The 17330-nt window shown below is 57.2% G+C and overlaps 2 protein-coding genes across 2 annotated transcripts in view; one reads left to right on the plus strand and one right to left on the minus strand.

Moving 5' to 3' along the window:
- Positions 1–5153, plus strand: part of IGLON5 (IgLON family member 5) — a 16279-nt gene extending 11126 nt beyond the window's left edge. Inside the window, exons 4-8 of the mRNA XM_029239433.1 lie at positions 289–408; positions 1723–1857; positions 2083–2203; positions 2785–2939; positions 3660–5153. Of these exons, the coding sequence (XP_029095266.1) occupies positions 289–408; positions 1723–1857; positions 2083–2203; positions 2785–2939; positions 3660–3748 (620 nt within the window). The 3' untranslated portion in view covers positions 3749–5153. The remainder of the gene's footprint in view (positions 1–288; positions 409–1722; positions 1858–2082; positions 2204–2784; positions 2940–3659) is intronic.
- A 1924-nt stretch (positions 5154–7077) lies between these two features.
- Positions 7078–15947, minus strand: VSIG10L (V-set and immunoglobulin domain containing 10 like). The gene is made up of 10 exons (XM_029239225.1): positions 15821–15947; positions 14909–15739; positions 14276–14569; positions 13833–14117; positions 12587–12841; positions 11886–12164; positions 11176–11469; positions 8577–8690; positions 8197–8351; positions 7078–7694 (listed from the first exon to the last, which is right to left on the minus strand). The coding sequence occupies exons 1-10, from the start codon at positions 15912–15914 to the stop codon at positions 7623–7625; spliced, it is 2673 nt and encodes an 890-aa protein (XP_029095058.1). The 5' UTR covers positions 15915–15947; the 3' UTR covers positions 7078–7622.
- Between the last annotated feature and the right edge of the window lie 1383 nt (positions 15948–17330).

Below are 17330 nucleotides of genomic sequence, written 5' to 3' on the forward strand. Positions count from 1 at the left end.
GGGCTGGGGGCCCGGACCCCTGGGTCTGAGGGGGGAGGGGCTGGGGGTCTGGACTCTGGGTCTGAGGGAAGAGGGGCTGGGGGTCTGGATCCTGGGTCTGAGGGGGGAGGGGCTGGGGGTCTGGATCCTGGGTCTGAGGGGGGAGGGGCTGGGGGCCCAGACCCCTGGGTCTGAGGGGAGAGGAGCTGGGGGCCTGGATCCTGGTCTGAAGGAGGAGGGGCCAGGCCTGGATCCTGGGTCTTGGGAGCCCACATCTGGCCTCTCACTAACCTTCCCTCCGGCCTGCAGTCCCTGCCCGCATCGTGAATATCTCTTCGCCTGTGACCGTGAACGAGGGGAGCAATGTGAACCTGCTCTGCCTGGCCGTGGGGCGGCCGGAGCCCACGGTCACCTGGAGGCAGCTCCGAGGTGAGGACCCCACCCCTGGCCGAAAGCCCCTTCCCCCACTCCGCAGTCTGGGCCCCTCAATTCCCCATATCCCTAGCTAGATACCCAGAATCTCCCATTACCCCCCTCCTTTGATTCCCCCGGAACCCTTGTGATGACTGGATTTCCCCCTCCTACCCTGGTCCTGTTATTTCACTGGAAGACCCCAGAGCCTTAGAGCCTTCCCCACTTGCCATCCCAGGCCTGGGCTGTTTCCTCCAAATCACCTCCTAGATCCCAACTTGCCCCACATCCCCGACCCCAGTAGCCTCAGTCTCTTTCCCCCCAGCTCACAGGATTCTCCTGGACTCAGACCCCTACCACTAGCTGGCCAGAGCCAGGTTACAGCCACGGCCCTGGCCCACGTTCCCGTCTCCTGCTCACATCACTACATCTCTGCCAGATGCCTTAGGCCAGTGGTTCTCAGAGTGTGGTCCCCAGACTGGCAGCATTGGCATCACCTGGAAACTTGACAGAAATGCACATTCTTTGGCCCACCCCAGAGTTAACGAGTCAGAACCACCCCTCCCCACATCACCACCACAGTCTGTCTGAACAAGCCCTTCAAGTGATTCCAGCGCTAGGGCTAAGAACCATGGCTGCCCCCAAACAGAGCGCCAAGGGGCCTGAAAGGGACATTCCAGGTCCCAGACATCACCCACTCCCCTTTTACCTAGATCTCTACTACCATTTCCCAGATCCCTAGATCCTTACTCACTGGGTCTTTGGAGACCAATTGTGCCAATCAGTAGATCCCTTGAGACCCCAGAACCCAATAACTAGGTCTCAGATCCTTGGATCCTCCCCTAGTGGTTCATCTGAGCCCCACAGTCCGGGTCTCGAGTTTCTGGATCCCTGGATGCTCTGAGTCCCAAAGGGTCTTCTGAGCCAGCGCTCTGTCATGAGACCCCAGATATCTGGATTGCTGATCCCAGTCACCAGATCCTGATTCCTTGGGCCCCAAGGGCTAGATCCCAGAACTCTGGATCCTCCCCACTGGGTCCTGTGAGCCACATGATCTGAGTTATGGACTCCCAGATCACTGTATCCCCTGAACGCCCCCAATTCTAGGACCCTCCCCACTGGGTTCTAGTTACTAAGCCCCAGATTCTCATTCTGTGTCCCACCCCTAGCAGGAGATCCCAGGCCCGGCAAGCCCCTCCCCATTCCCACTGACCCGGGCACTCCAGGCCCTGCGCTGTCCGCCCCGCTGATGTGTGTCCGTGTTGTGCCCGTGTTGTCCCGTGTTAAGTGTTTGTGTCTGGCCCCGCCCCCTCCCCTCCCCTCCCACCACAGATGGCTTCACCTCGGAAGGTGAGATCCTTGAGATTTACGACATCCAGCGGGGCCAGGCCGGGGAATACGAGTGCGTGACTCACAACGGGGTTAACTCTGCACCTGACAGCCGCCGCGTGCTGGTCACAGTCAACTGTGAGCCCCCCTGGCACTGGGCACGAAAGCGGGGCGGGTCCTGGGTCCCTGGGGATGAAGGGTGTGAGGGAGGAGGGAGGGGGTGAGTCTGCGCGAGGAAGGAGTCTTTGTGCGGGGGGATGCTGGAGACCTGGACTCCTGGTAAGGAGAGAGGAGCGGGCTGGGGGTGGGACCCCTTCGTCCCCACCCGGCTAGGAGAATTCGCTGACCCTGGTCCCTCACCAGATCCTCCGACCATCACGGACGTGACCAGCGCCCGCACAGCCGTGGGCCGGGCCGCCCTCCTGCGCTGTGAAGCTATGGCGGTGCCCCCCGCGGATTTCCAGTGGTACAAGGATGACAGACTGTGAGGACGGCACCGGGGCCGGCCGTGGTGGTGATGGTGGTGGTGGTGGGGTCCTTGGTCCTTTGGACCGCGGGGAGGGGGGCAGAGGGAGCAGAGTACTGGCTCCTGAGAACTTGAGGGTCCGGCTTCTAGGTGTTGGGGTCCTCTGAGCCCCAGGGAAACTGGTGGCTTACTGGAAATTTGGGTCCCAGGATGATGAATGCTGGAGCCTGGTCTCCTCCAGCTCTTCAGGAAGAAGGTCTGGGGTGGGGGTCGATACTGAAGATCCAGCAGAGAAGTTTTAGGGTTAGGGGACCATTACATCTGGGGTCTAGCGGGGCCTGGGTGCCCCTAGTGGTCGGAGGTACACACTGAGAGAGTCCAGTGTCCCTGAGGGGCTAGGCTGCCTGCAGAGGGGCGTCGGTGGGAGTGGCCCGAGATCCATGGGGCGCTAGAACCCGAAGCTAGGGGTCGCTGGGGTAGGGAACAGAATGTAGGGTCTCCAGGGAATCGGGGAGCCTGACAGGGGGTTGGGCTTTCCGCCTGGAGAGGGCCCCGGGCCGGGGTCCTGCGGCCTGGTCCCTGACCCGGATCCCCGGCAGGCTGAGCAGTGGCACGGCCGAGGGCCTGAAGGTGCAGACGGAGCGCACCCGCTCGATGCTTCTCTTCGCCAACGTGAGCGCCCGGCATTACGGCAACTACACGTGTCGCGCAGCCAACCGGCTGGGAATGTCCAGCGCCTCCATGCGGCTCCTGCGTGCGTCCCTGAGCGGCAGGAGGGGCGGGGCCGGAGCGGCGTGGGTGGGGCCGGGGCTGAGTGGGCGGGGCCAGAGAGGTGGAGATGCCGGGCCGACCCCGGACTGTCCCCGAACTTAGGAAAGAGACGCACCCTCGACTGAGCAAGAAACCGATCCCTTCTACAGACACATTCATTGGGCGCCCACTAAGGGCCAGGCATTGGGTGCTCGGGACACAGCAATGCACAAAAGAGCCAAGGTCTAGGGACTTACACAGCTTACAGTCTAGCAGTAGTAGAAAAGCAATAAACAAGTAGACACATAAGTAAAATGAAAAGCCAACGAATACATACACACATAAATAAGCAAAAAAAAATTTTGCATATCAATAAGGGCTACGAAGAAAATAAATAATAGAATTGGGGATGGTAGCATTGGATAAGCTCATCAGAGAAAGCTTCCTGGAGGGGGTAACATTTGAACTGAGACCTGAGTGGTCGGGAGAAGCCAGCCCTGCCAAGATCTGTGGGGAGAGCTTTGTAGGTGGAGAAGACAGTCATCAGCCAGATGCTTAGACTAAAACAGTCAGAGGACAGGCACACTGAGTGAAAGCCCAGAAAGGTCCCCAGGAGGCATTCTCAGACAACACCCTCAGAGCAGAGACAAGACGCTCGGGAGAGACACACATGGGGTCTCCCCACTCTGGGCCTCCTCCCCTGACCCTCTCTCTCTTTCCCCAGGCCCAGGATCCCTGGAGAACTCGGCCCCAAGGCCCCCAGGGCCTCTGACCCTCCTCTCCGCCCTGGGCTGGCTGTGGTGGAGGATGTAGGAAGAACCCAGTGCCCTGGAGTCCCCCCGCGGGCGGTCTGAGGCCGAGAGCAAGAGGAGAAGGGGGAACAAGCGCCGCGGTTCTCGAGGGGGCAGAGGAGCTCTAAGAGGAAAAGGAAGAGAAGGAGGAAAGATCTTTACAGAACCCATCACTGTGAGGGATAACGCAAAATTATGCATCTTTCTACAGACATTCTCGCCACTGTTCACCTTTCCGATTGTGACCCATCCCCGGCCACCCCACACCCGTCTCTTAGCTCAGGCTGTCAACTGGATCGCTTGTGTGTAGTGGGTGTGAGCGTGAGCCTGCACGCGCGTGTGTGCGTGTGTGTGTGTGTATGAATGGGTGGGAAAGGGAGCTCAGCACTCTTCCGTCCTCGACACCCCGCACATCCACTGCCCCCAACCTTGCTGTCTCTCACCTCTGGCTAGAGGTAGGTATGGGGGCTTCGTGCCAGAAGCTGTGAGGAGAGGTTTCCCAGGCTCCCTACTTTCCCAATATATGCATTCGCACCACCCGCTCCCCACCCTGTTGAAAGGCTGTCTCCTGGGCAGGTTGGGAGTGGGCAGGGCCATCACGCTTGTCTGTCAAGCTGTCACTCAGCCTCTGTGAGCAGGTGCACGATCTCCATCTTGGCTCTGGGCCTCCCTGCTGTCAGCCGGCTGGCTGCCTGGAGCCGGAGGCCCCATCACTGGCTCAGCGGCCTGAGACCTTCCCACTTTTCCTGTCCCTCCCCACCCTTCCTGTCCCTCCCCACCCTGGACTTTCTGGCCCCCTCCTGGGCCAATCGGTGCTTCCATCCAAATGTCAGGCTGGTGCCTGTTGTCACCTGTGTGTCTCAGTGCTTTGCCCTACCCTGCCCCCACTCCCCTCGACCACCTGCAGCGCCAACCAGCTGCAGCCGGCCCACAGGTGTGGGCTTGCTGGGCTACCACTCCCTGGCCTCTCCACCGGCTGAACCTCCTAAAGGCTGACCTGACCACCCTCACACACACTCTCACACACACACACACACACACCAGCGACTGTGACCAGCAATAGCCCCCCCGGCTCCAGCTGTCCTGTAGCTGGTGACCAGCTGTAGTTCCCCCCAGGATGGGCAACTGTTATCTGGAAGGGGCTCTGAGGCTGTAACTTCAGCTCTGATTGTAGGAACACCCCGCCCTGGCACACCACATCACACAAGGTGGGGGAGAGAGAGGCATCACACAGACATCCTGAGCCCAGACCAAGATGCCAAGTCACCAGCTCCAACTCCCGGGAGACCCTCTATAAACACCCACCCTGAACTATACAGCACCCAGAGCTTGGGACGGGGAGAGAGGGCAGAGCAGGGGCAGAGGGGCAAGGAGCAGTGACTGTACCTCAGACGGGGGCGTGGACCCCATCCCACATTGTCTTCCATTCCCAGGGTCCGGGCGACAGGGCGGGCAGGGGGAGGGGTGCAAGGGAGGGGGGGCGGGGGGCCGTGTGTTCCAAGTCACGGGGAGTGTTGAGACCACCACACCAATAAACGCCTTTTTCCAAAGCCTCCGCCTGCAGGTGTCAATGTCATTAAGGATATGGGTGAGTGGAGGGCAGAGAGGTGTGGTCACGGGTGGTGCCTCCCCAGCATCACTTCTGCCCTCCCTTTTCTCTCTGGTAGATTTGCAATTGACCCATTTGCAGAGGTGGCACAATTGGCTTAGGCCACTCAGCATAGCCCGTTTCCCACTGTGACTGGTTCAGAGGTGGGCACATGACCCAGCCAGACTACTGAGAGAGTGAACACCAGAGCTGTGTGGATTTCCTAAGAAGAGATGCTCTTCTGCTGCGTCACGTGGCTCAATGGCGTGAAGTCTGGATCTGCAGGGTTCCTTTTCCCCATCGCATGGAGAGATCTTGGGTCTATGGGGATAGCCATGGTGGGGAAGACAACACGTGGAGGCTGAGAATGATAGAAACACTATGGAATGCAGAGTGGAAGGTCTAGAGAAACTGGGTCCATATGACATCACTGGAGCAAGTGGATCAAAACTTACCTGATGCCCACATTCATTTACATAAGCAATAACGTCCCATGTATGTTCAAGCCAACTCACGTTAGGTTTTCTGTTTCTAGTGATTAAAATGGAAATGAAAATTCTAGCTGATACAGATGTAGGGTCCAGGTATCCAGGACCCCAGCCACCACCTTTGTAAAAAGACCCAAGGACTGTATTTCCTAAAGGCCTCTTCCACCCCAATCTTTAACCAGAATCCTTTCCTTCCTTGAGACAGATGCTGGTTGCCTATACTTTAGTTGTTGCCAGTTTCCTCTTTGCCCACCTCCCACAATACAGGCTGAGATATTTGGTTTCCCAGCCTCCCTTGCAATGATGTGGCCAGTTTTTGTTCAATGAGACATAAGGGAAGTTTACTGTTAGGCTTCCAGGAAATTTTTTCCCCCACTCATGAGAGGAGAGGAACACTGCTCCCTTCCTTTTGTCGTCAGATACAGTTGCGTGAAGATGTGAGCTGCAGCAGCCATCTTGCTACGTGAGACAATATGCTGACCCACCGAGGGTGGCAGAGCAGAAGGACACAAAGTGCCCAGGTACTTGATGGGGTCACTAAGTGGCTGAGTCAGCCTGAAACCACCTACCTCCATCTCTTGCCATCATTTATTTTGTTATTTACAGCCAAAAGAATCTTCACTGATGCACTCCTTAAATTTCCAATGAGAAACCCAGGTGGAAAAAGAAGCCATCCTGCTGGGGATGGTAGCAGCAAGCCCAGTCCTTCACTGGCCCCAAATATTTGATCAGTCAACAAATATGGATGGCCTGCTGTGTACCAAACTCTGTGTTAAGTGCTGAGGACAATGACACGGTCTCCACCTTCGTGGAGCGCCCAGTTAAGAGGGGGTCGGAGGCTAACAGATAGTATGTGTTTAAATACGAGGAGCAGGTGCTTCAGGGCCTCTGGGACCTAAACCCATGACTGAGGCACGTTAGGGTCATGGGTTAGGGAAGGGTGCTCTAAGATGGTAACGGTTACCTTTACACTTGAAAAATGAATGACATAGGGCTTCCCTGGTGGCGCAGTGGTTGAGAGTCCACCTGCCGATGCAGGGGACACGGGTTCGTGCCCCGGTCCGGGAGGATCCCACATGTCGCGGAGCGGCTGGACCCGTGAGCCATGGCCGCTGAGCCTGTGCGTGAGCCTGTGCTCCGCAACGGGAGAGGCCACAGCAGTGAGAGGCCCGCGTACCGCAAAAAAAATGAATGACATAGAGCAATGAGTGTTGCTCCAGGTACAGTACGCTCCCGGAGCAAAGGCCTGGAGGCAAACTTAAGTACGGTGGAGAGAAGCAGGGGTGAAACTTCTGGAAGGGAAGGTCAGAGAGGCTGACAGAGGCCAAACCACAAGACTTTGAAGGTCATGATGAGGAGCTTGGACAATATCTGAAGGGCAACGGGCAGCCATAGAAGGGCTTAAAGAGAAGAGGAACGCGATCTGATCGAAGATGAAGACCCCGGGAGCTGGATGGAGCGTGGCCTGAAGCAGGCAAACGTTGACATAGGAAGACCTTTCTAGAGAATGGAGGCAGGCCGCCCTCTCCAGCTCGGGGCAGCACAGCAAGCCCTGCCAGTCGGCCACAGGTCCTCGACTGCTTGGAGGTTGTGCAAGCCACACTGTTAGGTCAGCAGGAGTCTCTCCTAGCCCAGAAGTCCCATCTCCTTAGCTGCACAAATACAAGGCGAGTCTTCTGCGCTGAGAGAGGGAGACAGGAAGTCCCACTTTACAGGTCCAACCTTCAGTCACAACAGGACAGGAGGTCCCCTACTGCTGCTGGGGTGAAACAGGAAGTCCCGCCCCAAAAGTCCTGCACAGAGCAGGCCACTAGCCCTGGTCACACCTGCGTGGCTGCCCGAGCAATCTTGGGGTCCCCAAGTGGAGAGTTGACTGTCCTCAGACCAGAGGCCTGGAAGAGAAGGGAGGGAAGGGGGACAACTTCAGGGGTTACCCTGGATGTGACATAACTCACCCTTTTCTAGAGCTAGCTCGCACCATTCCAAAATTAGCTGAGTTCCCTCCGTTTGCAAGGAGGAAAAAATGTCTGGCCACCCTTGGGAGAGATAAGACATGCAACAACCCAAATTTTATGGGGAAAAAGACGTTCTATCCCACTTCGGAGAGAAAATGGAAGTTTTGCCAATTTTTATGGAAAAGAATGAAGGCGTTTTCCTGCATTTGGGAGGGGGAATTGGAATTTCGCACTTCTTTTAATATATATAAAAATTGGATGGGAAGTCCTGTCCAACTTTTATATATTAAAAAAAAAAAAAAAAAAGACAGGGAAAATCTACCAATTTTGTAAACCAATAAGAAAAGCTGGAGGAAGAGAATTCAAACCATCTCCTCTGCCTGACTAAAACACAAAAAGTTCCACCCCCATTCCAGGACACTGGGGCACCCACACTCACTGGGTGGGCCCTGGTTGGGCTAGGGTCCTCCAGAGGAACTTCGAGGGGCAGAGGCTGTGGGGTCTGCTCTGGGGTCACGCTCTGCATCTTATTTTCCGGTACGGTGAATACAGGGGTCAACCTGGGCGTATGCTTCTTTCTGTTAGGAGTCTCTCCTGGGAAAGGGAGGAGGAAGAGAAATAGAAACAGTTGACTGGCTGCTCTGACACCCCCCACGCAGTCAATGGCGAGGGAAACTGGGCTGAGAGGTGGAGCCTTACTCTGATTGGCTGATATGGAGGTAGGAAGGCAGGTTGGATGAGGTAACTGCTGCTGATTGGTTCAGATGCTGAACCAATGGGACTCTTTGTAGGGAACCTACCACTTGGTCACTCACTCACCTTGAAAGTGGCACAGATAGCAGATGCCCAGGATGAGAAGTGCTGCCAGGAGTCCCAGGCCCAGTAGGGAGCCCAGGACGATGCCAGCGATGGCCCCGGGGCCCAGGATGGGGCCTGGAAGAGACCAAGAGAAGGAGGATAAGGAGAGCAGGGGCCAAATCTGGACCTGTTTCCTGAGCCTCCTGCCTCAACACCCCCGTCAGAACCCAGGAATCTGGGACCCCAGCACTCTCAATTCATTTAACATTTCCTTAGTGAATGTGGTGTGCCTGGCATTCTGCCAGGTGGTGAAGATCCATTGGTGAGCAAACCAAGATACCTGCTATCGTGAGGGTTAATTTTAGGAGGGAAATCAGAAACGAATGTGCAAATAAATAACATAATTTCAGATCGTGCTCAGAAGAAAAAATAAATGGGCTACGATAGAAATAATGGAAGGGGAGGTGACATTTAGAAAAGTGGGTGAAGGAAGGCCCTTGAGGAACATTTGAGCAGAGACCTGGGGAGTAAGGAGCCGGGCATGCTAAACAGGGGGAAGGGTGTTCCAAGCAGGGCGAACAGAACATGCAAAGACTCAGAGGTAGGAAAGAGTTTTCTGCGTTCAATGAAAACTGTGGGTGGAGGACACAGAATGAAGGTGGAAGAGGTCAAGGATGAAGTTAGAGGGATTAACAGGGGCCAGAGCCTAGGCACGAAAGGCTTTTCAGCAAGGCGGCAACAACGTGATCGGATTTGCATAACTTCGGCTTCTACCTGGAGAATGGATTGTAAGAGGGCAAGAGGGGGCATATAGAGACCAGGTAAATGGCTGCTGCAGTCCAGGCAAGAGAGGATGGTGGTGTCTGACCAGAGTGTAATGGAAAGAAGTGGGTGGATTGGGAAAGCATTTCAGAAGGAAGTGATGGGACCCTGCTGGTATTTGGGATGTTGCAGGTGATGTCAGCACGTGGGTGGTGCCCTGTCCCAGGATGGGAAGACTGGAGAGTTGGTGGGGGGTGGGGGGGAGGGTGTAGTTTGGGAGAAAAAAAACCTCAAGAGATCTATTTTGGACATGTAAAGTCTGAAATGCCAGCTGGACATCGAAAGTGAAGATGTCAAGCAGGGAGGTGGCTTTTCAAGTCTGGAGTTCAGAGGTCTGGGCTGCAGATCAGACATTTGAGGGTCATCTGAGTATTAATGATATATAAGGTGATGAGAGTGGACAGGTCACACTGGGGAGAAACATAGGTGGAGAAGAGGGCTGAGGGCTGACACATCCAATACTTAGAAGCTGGGGAGTGTTGCTGGTTGAACTGTGTCTCCCCAAAAAAGATACAGTGATATCCTAACCCTCAGTACCTGTGAATGTGACCTTCTTTGGAAACAGAGTCTTTGCAGATGTAATCAAGATAAAATGCAGAGACTTCTTGTCCAAAGAAGGTCACGTTCACGGGTACTGAGGGTCAGGACGTCAGTATGCAGTAGTTCCCCCTGCCCTTATCTTCAGGGGATACATTCCAAGACCCTCAGTGGATGCCTGAAACCACGGATAGTACAAAATCCTACGTATTCTATGCTTTTTCCAGCATCACTACTCTTGCGCTTTGGGACCATTACTAAAATAAGGGTTACCCGAACGAAAGCACTGACATAGCATGACAGTTGAGCTGATAACTGAGACAGTTTCAAACAGGCAGAATACTCCGGGCAAAGGTGTGATTCACATCCCAGGTGGGATGGAGGGGGCCAGCGTGAGATTTCATCACGCTCCTCAGGCACGCAATTTAAAACTTAGGAATCGCCTATTTCTGAAATTTTCCATGTAATATTTTCAGACTACGGTTGACCCCCGGTAACTGAAACCTCAGAAATCAAAACCGAGGATAAAAGGGGACTACAGTATCTTTGGGGGGGAGACACAATTCAACCAATCAAGTCGAGATGAGATCATGAGGGTGGGCCCTAATCTGATATGACTTGTTTCCTTACAAGAAGACAGAGGTGGGGCTTCCCTGGTGGCACAGTGGTTAAGAATCTGCCTGCCAATGCAGGGGACACGGGTTCAAGCCCTGGGCCAGGAAGATCCCACATGCCGCGGAGCAGCTAAACCCGCGCGCCACAACTACCGAAGCTCACGCGCCTAGAGCCCGTGCTCCGCAACAAGAGAAGCCACCGCAACGAGAAGCCCGTGCACCGCAATGAAGACCCAATACAGCCGAAAATAAAAACAAATAAATAAATAAATTTATATTAAAAAAAAAAAGAAGACAGAGGCACACACAGGGAGGAGGAGGCTGTGGGAAGCTGAGGGCAGAGACTGGAGTGGTGCCAAGGATTGACTGTCACCATCAGAAGCTAGAAGGAGGCAAGCAAGAAGTCTACGCAGAGTCTCGGAGAAAGCATGGCCCTGCAGACACCCTGATTTCAGACTCCTGGCCTCCAGAGTTAGGAGAGAATACACTTCTGTTGTTTCCAGCCACACAGTTCATGGTACCTTATTACAGCAACCCCAGGAAAGTAACACAGAGAAAGAAGGAAGATCCAACAAAACAGACTGACAGGAGGAAGCCCACGAGAAGGGCTTCTCAGCCCAGGACGAAGCCCAGCGGCTCCAACTCACCGGCACGGTAGACCCGGCTTTCGGATGGGGTCCCTGGCTGGAGCCCCAGAGTGGGCAGGATACGAAAGACCCAGACCTGGGGCTTCTGAGGAAGGAGGGGCACTACAGCTGAGCGATCCCGAGGTCCGAGGGTGAGCAGGGAGGTCCAGTCCTTGGACGCGGTGACTCTGCTCAGGTCAGGGCTCTCCTGGGCCTGGATCTGGAAACTGCTAATCAGGGCCCCTCGCTCCACATCCCAAGTCAGCACTGCTGCATCCCGGGTTCTCTGCAGCCTCCATGAGGAGATAGAAGGTCCTGGGGAGTGGGCGGGGGTGGAATCAAGGTGGGGGTTGGATTCATGGGTCCTAGCAGGGAGAGGAAAGGGGGCCATGGGCCTGGACTCCTAGGTCCCAGGCACAGAGGGTCTGGAGACCCCAACTCCTGGGTCTAAGAAAGGAAGGGACTGGGGGCCCAAACTCTTGGGTCTGAGGGTTTCATGGAAAAAGTGACTGGGGTCCAGGATTCCCTGACGGGTCAGGGATCTGGGGGTGGGAGTTCTAGGGTCTGGGGTCGGCAGAGGCCGGGGACCAAGATTTCTGTGTCTGAGGGAGGAGGGAACTGAGGGCCTGGACTCCTTGGTCTGAGGGAGGAACAGGCTGGAATCCCAGTCTCCTGGGTTTGAGAGAAGAGAGGGCTGGAGGACCTGGGTTCCGGGAAAGGATGGGGCTCACCGGTGAGGGTGATCCTGTCGGTCCCAGCACCCAGCGCCCCACTGCACAGCACGGAGTAATTTCCCAAGTCCCAGTTCAGGCTGAAGTTGCCGATCAGGAGCCTCTGCCTATCCTGGCTGAGCAGCAGGCGCCCGCGGCCTCTGGAGGCCAGGGGCCGCCCTTCCCGGGCCCAAGATGCTCGAGAAGGGGGGCCACAGCCAGAGGCCTGCAGCGCCACCTCCACCTTCCCTGACTGTGTCTCCTCGACCACCGGATGCAACAGCACCTCTAGAGGGGCCTCTGTGGGTGGAACAAACCCGATCAAGAAAGAGAACAAGTCCTGTGCCCTTTGATGAATCTAACAGGGCACCTTAGCCAAAAGAGGAAGATCTGCCCTTTCACCCCCTCCCTCATTCATTCATCTGATTTCCTTAACAAGGACTTAGGAAGTACGAGAGACAGGCCAAGTCCTGGCCTGGGAAACTCATATTATTCTCAACCATGTATTGCTCTGGACACGTGGGAAAGTGTCAGCCCTCTCCGTCCAGGAAAGAAATGTTGGCCCCGCCCCTGCTTTAGGTATAGGGAAAACCTCCGACCTTCTGTAGGGTTAAAGATAGAGGAAATCTCTCTTCCTGTAGTTAGGAAGTCCCCTTTTCTCAAGTTCTAATGGAGCAAAGAAATAGCCCCTCCTCCTCGGGAAACAGGAAAGAAGCTCTCACCCGGGGTGACAGTGCAGGTGCGCGTGGTCATCAGGTGGCGAGCAAGGCAGGTGACGGGGACGCCGCTGAGCCGGGGGTGGGCGGGGACAGCCTCCAGGAGCACCGAGGACACCGGTCCCGCCTGGACGCCTTTGGGGAGACCCTGGAACTGCAGGGAGGCGGCAGGGACCCCGCCGGGCCACGAGCAGCGGAAGAGGAGGACGCGATCCCCAGGACCCCCTTCGACTGAGCACTGTGGGGACCCGGGGGGCAGATCTGTGGAGGGGAGGGAGAGCTCAAGGGGTCAGTCAGCTCTCTCCCAGCTCCCCTCTAGCCCCGCCTCTCGCGCGTTCACTCCACCCCTTCTTCACCTGGCCCCGCCCTGTAGGCACTGACCCCGCCCCGTTCTCTTGCAGACCCCGCTCCCTTTCCCCGGCAACCCCTGGGCTAAGTGGGCAGTCGCAGCCCCACTGACTGCCCCCCTTTCCGAAGGAAACTTCATCCTCCCACACTGATCCCTGTCCTTCCAAACGTAACCCCGACCTGTTTCTAGCTCCACCCCTTCTACCAGGTTACTTTGGCCCCCCTCTTTTTTTTTTTTTTTTCCGGTACGCGGGCCTCTCACTGTTGTGGCCTCTCCCGTTGCGGAACACAGGCTCCGGACGCGCAGGCTCCGCGGCATGTGGGATCTTCCCGGACCGGGGCACGAACCCGTGTCCCCTGCATCGGCAGGCGGACTCTCAACCACTGCGCCACCAGGGAAGCCCTGGCCCCCCTCTTTGATTACTCCACGAGTCGCCTCTTCCTACTGAACCCTCCCCTTTTCTGGACATCCCTGCCATTCCTAGTGGGCCCTGCCCCCTTTCTAAGACGACTCTGCCCCTTTCTAGAATGATTCCACCCCTTTCTCTCGTGACCCTGCCCCCTTTCCCAGGTAACTTCTTTCTCTTGCTGATCCCACTTACTGGCCCAAGCAACTTAGTCCCTTTCCTTGACTACTCCTTCATCCCTAGGAAGCTCCGCCCTCTCAGTGCTGGCCCTGCCCCCTCTCCTGGCCATCCTTGCTCCTCCCCTTCTCTTGTGCATCCCCCCCCGTTCCTTCTACTGGGATCTCCGCCCCTCCCTGCCGGTCGCGCCCCACCACGCTCTTTCCCCCCGCCCATGCCCCCCCCGGGTATCCTAGCCCCTTGCTGGTTCCGCCCCTTCTCCCGGGCATCTCCGCCTTTCCTGGCTGACCCCGCCCCTCCATCCACCCCGCCGCTCTCACCCGCCACAAGGAGTCTGAACAGCGAGCGGCGGCGGTGGCCGGTGCGCGGGTTCGCAGCGAGACAGGCATAGGCGCCGCCGTGGCCGGTCCGGACCGAGGGCAGAAGGAGGCGCGTGCCGGCGGGCACCGCGGCCTCGGCCGGGTCGGCCAGGCTCCATGTGATGTCGGCCGGTGGCCGCGAGGCGGCGATGCAGCGCAGGGTCACGTTGCTGCCCAAGGTGACAAAGAGGGTGGGGTCGGCGTCGCGGTCGGAGGAGACAGTGATGACCGGCAGATCCGGGCCGTCTAGGCGGAGGAAGGGGGTCGGAACCGCGAGAGTCGGGGTCAACTGGGACTCCGCCAGGATTTCCGGAGACTGGACCTCCAGCCCTCTCCTCCCCAGGGACTCCAGGAGCCTGAGCCCTCAGATCCCTGTCCCCGACCGGAGGCACCGCCGCACTCACAGAAAACACTGACGTTGGTCGCGGCCTCCGCGTGGCCGAAGGGGCTGTGGACGCGGCAGGTGTACCGGGCGTGGTCGCTGCGCGTAGGGCGCGCGATGAGCAGCTGGTCGCCCTCTACGCGGATCCGGGGTGGCGCCACTCCCGCAGGGTCCGCTGCCTCCAGGACGCGTCCGTCCCGGGTCCAGCTCAGCTCCCCGCGACCCGGCCTCCACCCCACACAGCGCAGCCGGAGCTCCGCTGCCCCCTCCTCGGTCTCCGGGGCCTCAGGCTTCACCGACACCTTGGACACGGGCTCTGGGAGAGGGGGAACGGACTCAGGACTCGGTTCTCAGCCCCCTCGTCCCTTAGGACCAGGGAGCCCCAGCCCCCTCCACGTCTTACACCCAGGACTTCGCCCCAGCCGAGGCCCCCTCTTAGCCCTCCTCTTAGCCGGAGTTTTGGTCCCCAGGTCCAATTTCCCTCAAGCACCTGTCTTGACCCCCAGCTCCTCTTCTCCCTCCCTCCAGCCCAGAAGTCCTCTCTCCCCTGTCTAGGAACCCCTTCCTCTGGGACGGGAAACACATCCTCAGAACAGCAGTAATCTGCCCACAGCAGCCCCTGCAGCCAGCACTCTGGACCTCAGGGCCCACTTACCATATACACGCACAATGAACTCCCGTATCTGCCGGGAGATCCCGGCCCGGATGACCTCAGCTGTGTAGACCCCAGCATCCTCTAGCTGGGCAGAGGACAGTTCCAGACTCCCTTGGGTCTGGTTAAATCGTAGGCGGCCTTTGTACGTGGGGTCCAGGCTGATCAGAGGGGCCCCTGGCCCCAGGCCCCCAGCTGCCAGCACCTTGGAACCTTGGCGCCAAAGCACCAGAGGGGAAGGGGGACCAAGGCCAGGAACTGGAAGCAGAGGGAGCTGGATTGTGGTCCCCACCAGCACCGCAAGAGGGCCCCCCACTTGCGGGGATAAGCTTGGCCCCGAGGGGGCCTCTGAGGGAACTTTGGAATCCAGGCTCTGGGCAGAGAATTTAAGATCCTCATCCTCAGGGGAGAATTTTGAAACTGGGGTCTCCACAGAGACGTTCGTATTGGGGACTTGCCTGTTGGAAGCTGGGGTCTTAACAGAGAAGGAAGGCTCCGGGTTTGGGGCAGGAACTTGAGAACCCGAGGCAGGAGGAACTACTTTGGAACCAGGGATTCCAGAGAAGGGGTCCAGGTTCGGCTTTTTGCCCTCAGCAGAAACACTGGACCGGAAGGACCTGGGCACGTCCTTCAAATTCAGCACCTCAGGAGACCATTCAGAATGAGGGATATCAGCTTTTGAACCTGGAGACTGATCTGGAAATTTCCAGCTGGGGGGTTTGATGGAGGGAACTTTCAAACCCGGGCCCTGGGAAGATCTTTCTGAGTCTGAGGAGAGATTGGTTCTCTGAATTCCTGAAGAGGCTTTGAAGGCGAGGACCCTTACTCCCGAGGCTGCAGAGGAAAAGGAAGGGAGGGAGTTGCTGGGCTGCAGAAAAGGGAAATGGTGGGCAAGGGGCTGGGTGGGGGGCTTACCCAGCAGCAGGAAGAGCAGCAGAGCCCGTGAGGTGCCCATGATGCCAGCTGCACCCGCGAGGAAACCGGGGCAAGACCCAGGGCCTGCACCCATTCCTCCCGGGCTAGACGAGTCCAACAGGACAGATAGCTTCCTGGGCGGGGAAGGGAGCCAGATCCAGTGGGAGGTGCCAGGATCCCCCACCCAGATAATAGGGCTGAGACACCCACCCCACCCCACTTGTCCTCATCAGCTAGTCCCGTCTGAGGGGAGGCCCAGCGTAACCCCTGCACTCCCCACCCTGGGGGCAGACGGTGAGACTGCAGTCCCAGCTGGAAACTTAGTAACAGACTTGTGGAGGGGGGTGGGGAGGTGAAGTCAGGAAGACTTCCTGGAGGAGGGTCAGGTGCCCTTTGAGAGAGCACCCCGCCCCCAGCCTCCTGGCGTCTGGTCCACTCTGTCCTGCCTCCATCTTCAAATACCCATGTCTGACCCTGCTCCCCCTCTGCTCTCCATGGTCCCCTGTTGCCCTCAGGGCCAAGTCTCAAGTGGTTATCTTCCACCCAGTTCTCTCTCCTGAGAGCCAGAACTGTGTCTCCTCAACCCCCAGGTCTTAACATGCCCCATGTCCCGCTAAACGTAGAGTCTTCCCTCTAACCCCACCCTCCTGCATTCTCCATCTCCAGTGTGGCTCCGCCATCTAGAGGGATGCTGGGAGCCTTCCTCCCTTGTTCCTTCCCCTCACTGCTGTCAGTCTCTGGATCCCACCCCTCCTGCCCCCTGAATCTCTCTGCTCCATCCCTTTCTTTCTACCAGCCAGACCCCAGCACAGGCCTTGACTTCCTCTGTCCGCTTGCCTAGCCTCCTCCCTCCAGTCTGTGGCCCCCCAGATGGTCCTTGAGTCTTTCTACCCCCAGAGTGGCCCCCTCATCCCTCACAGCCCTCCTGTGGCTCCCCAGCACCTGACCTTGGAAGACAACCAAGTTCCTCATCAGAACTTCCAGGCCCTGCATGGCCTAGACCCACCCACTCCTTTCCCCCTCCAGCACTTCCTCTTTGAACACCCTGCCATTCTTAGGCCATCTCTCCCTTCCCAGCCTTGGCCGGGACAGTTTCCTTTGCCTGAAAGCTCTGGCTCACTCCCCCACCCCCTCCAACCTGGCTTAACCACAACTTGTCCTTCAAGTCTCACCTTATCAAGAACCAAAATAATAATTACCCATTTGCTGTGGTCCAGGAACTGTGCGAAATTCTTCCCGGGCATTAGGCTGAACACTTCCTAATGCTCTGAGCTGGGTGTTTACAAACAAGTATACTAGGCTCAGAGACAGCATGGGACCTGCTGGAGGTTGCACAGCCAGAGGGAAGAGCTTGGTCCACAATGGTCAGGCTGCTCACTCCTCCTGAAAGCTTTCCCTACCACCCCATGCTAATAATGGTTAAAATACAGAGTAAGCATTTTCTGCATGTCAGATATGCTTGTGAAGACGCTACATTAATTACCCTTCAAAACCCCATGGGAGGACTTCC

Source organism: Monodon monoceros, unplaced genomic scaffold (assembly GCF_005190385.1).
Source record: "Monodon monoceros isolate NGI ecotype Baffin Bay Population unplaced genomic scaffold, NGI_Narwhal_1 Super_Scaffold_10, whole genome shotgun sequence".
Lineage (NCBI taxonomy): Eukaryota > Metazoa > Chordata > Mammalia > Artiodactyla > Monodontidae > Monodon > Monodon monoceros.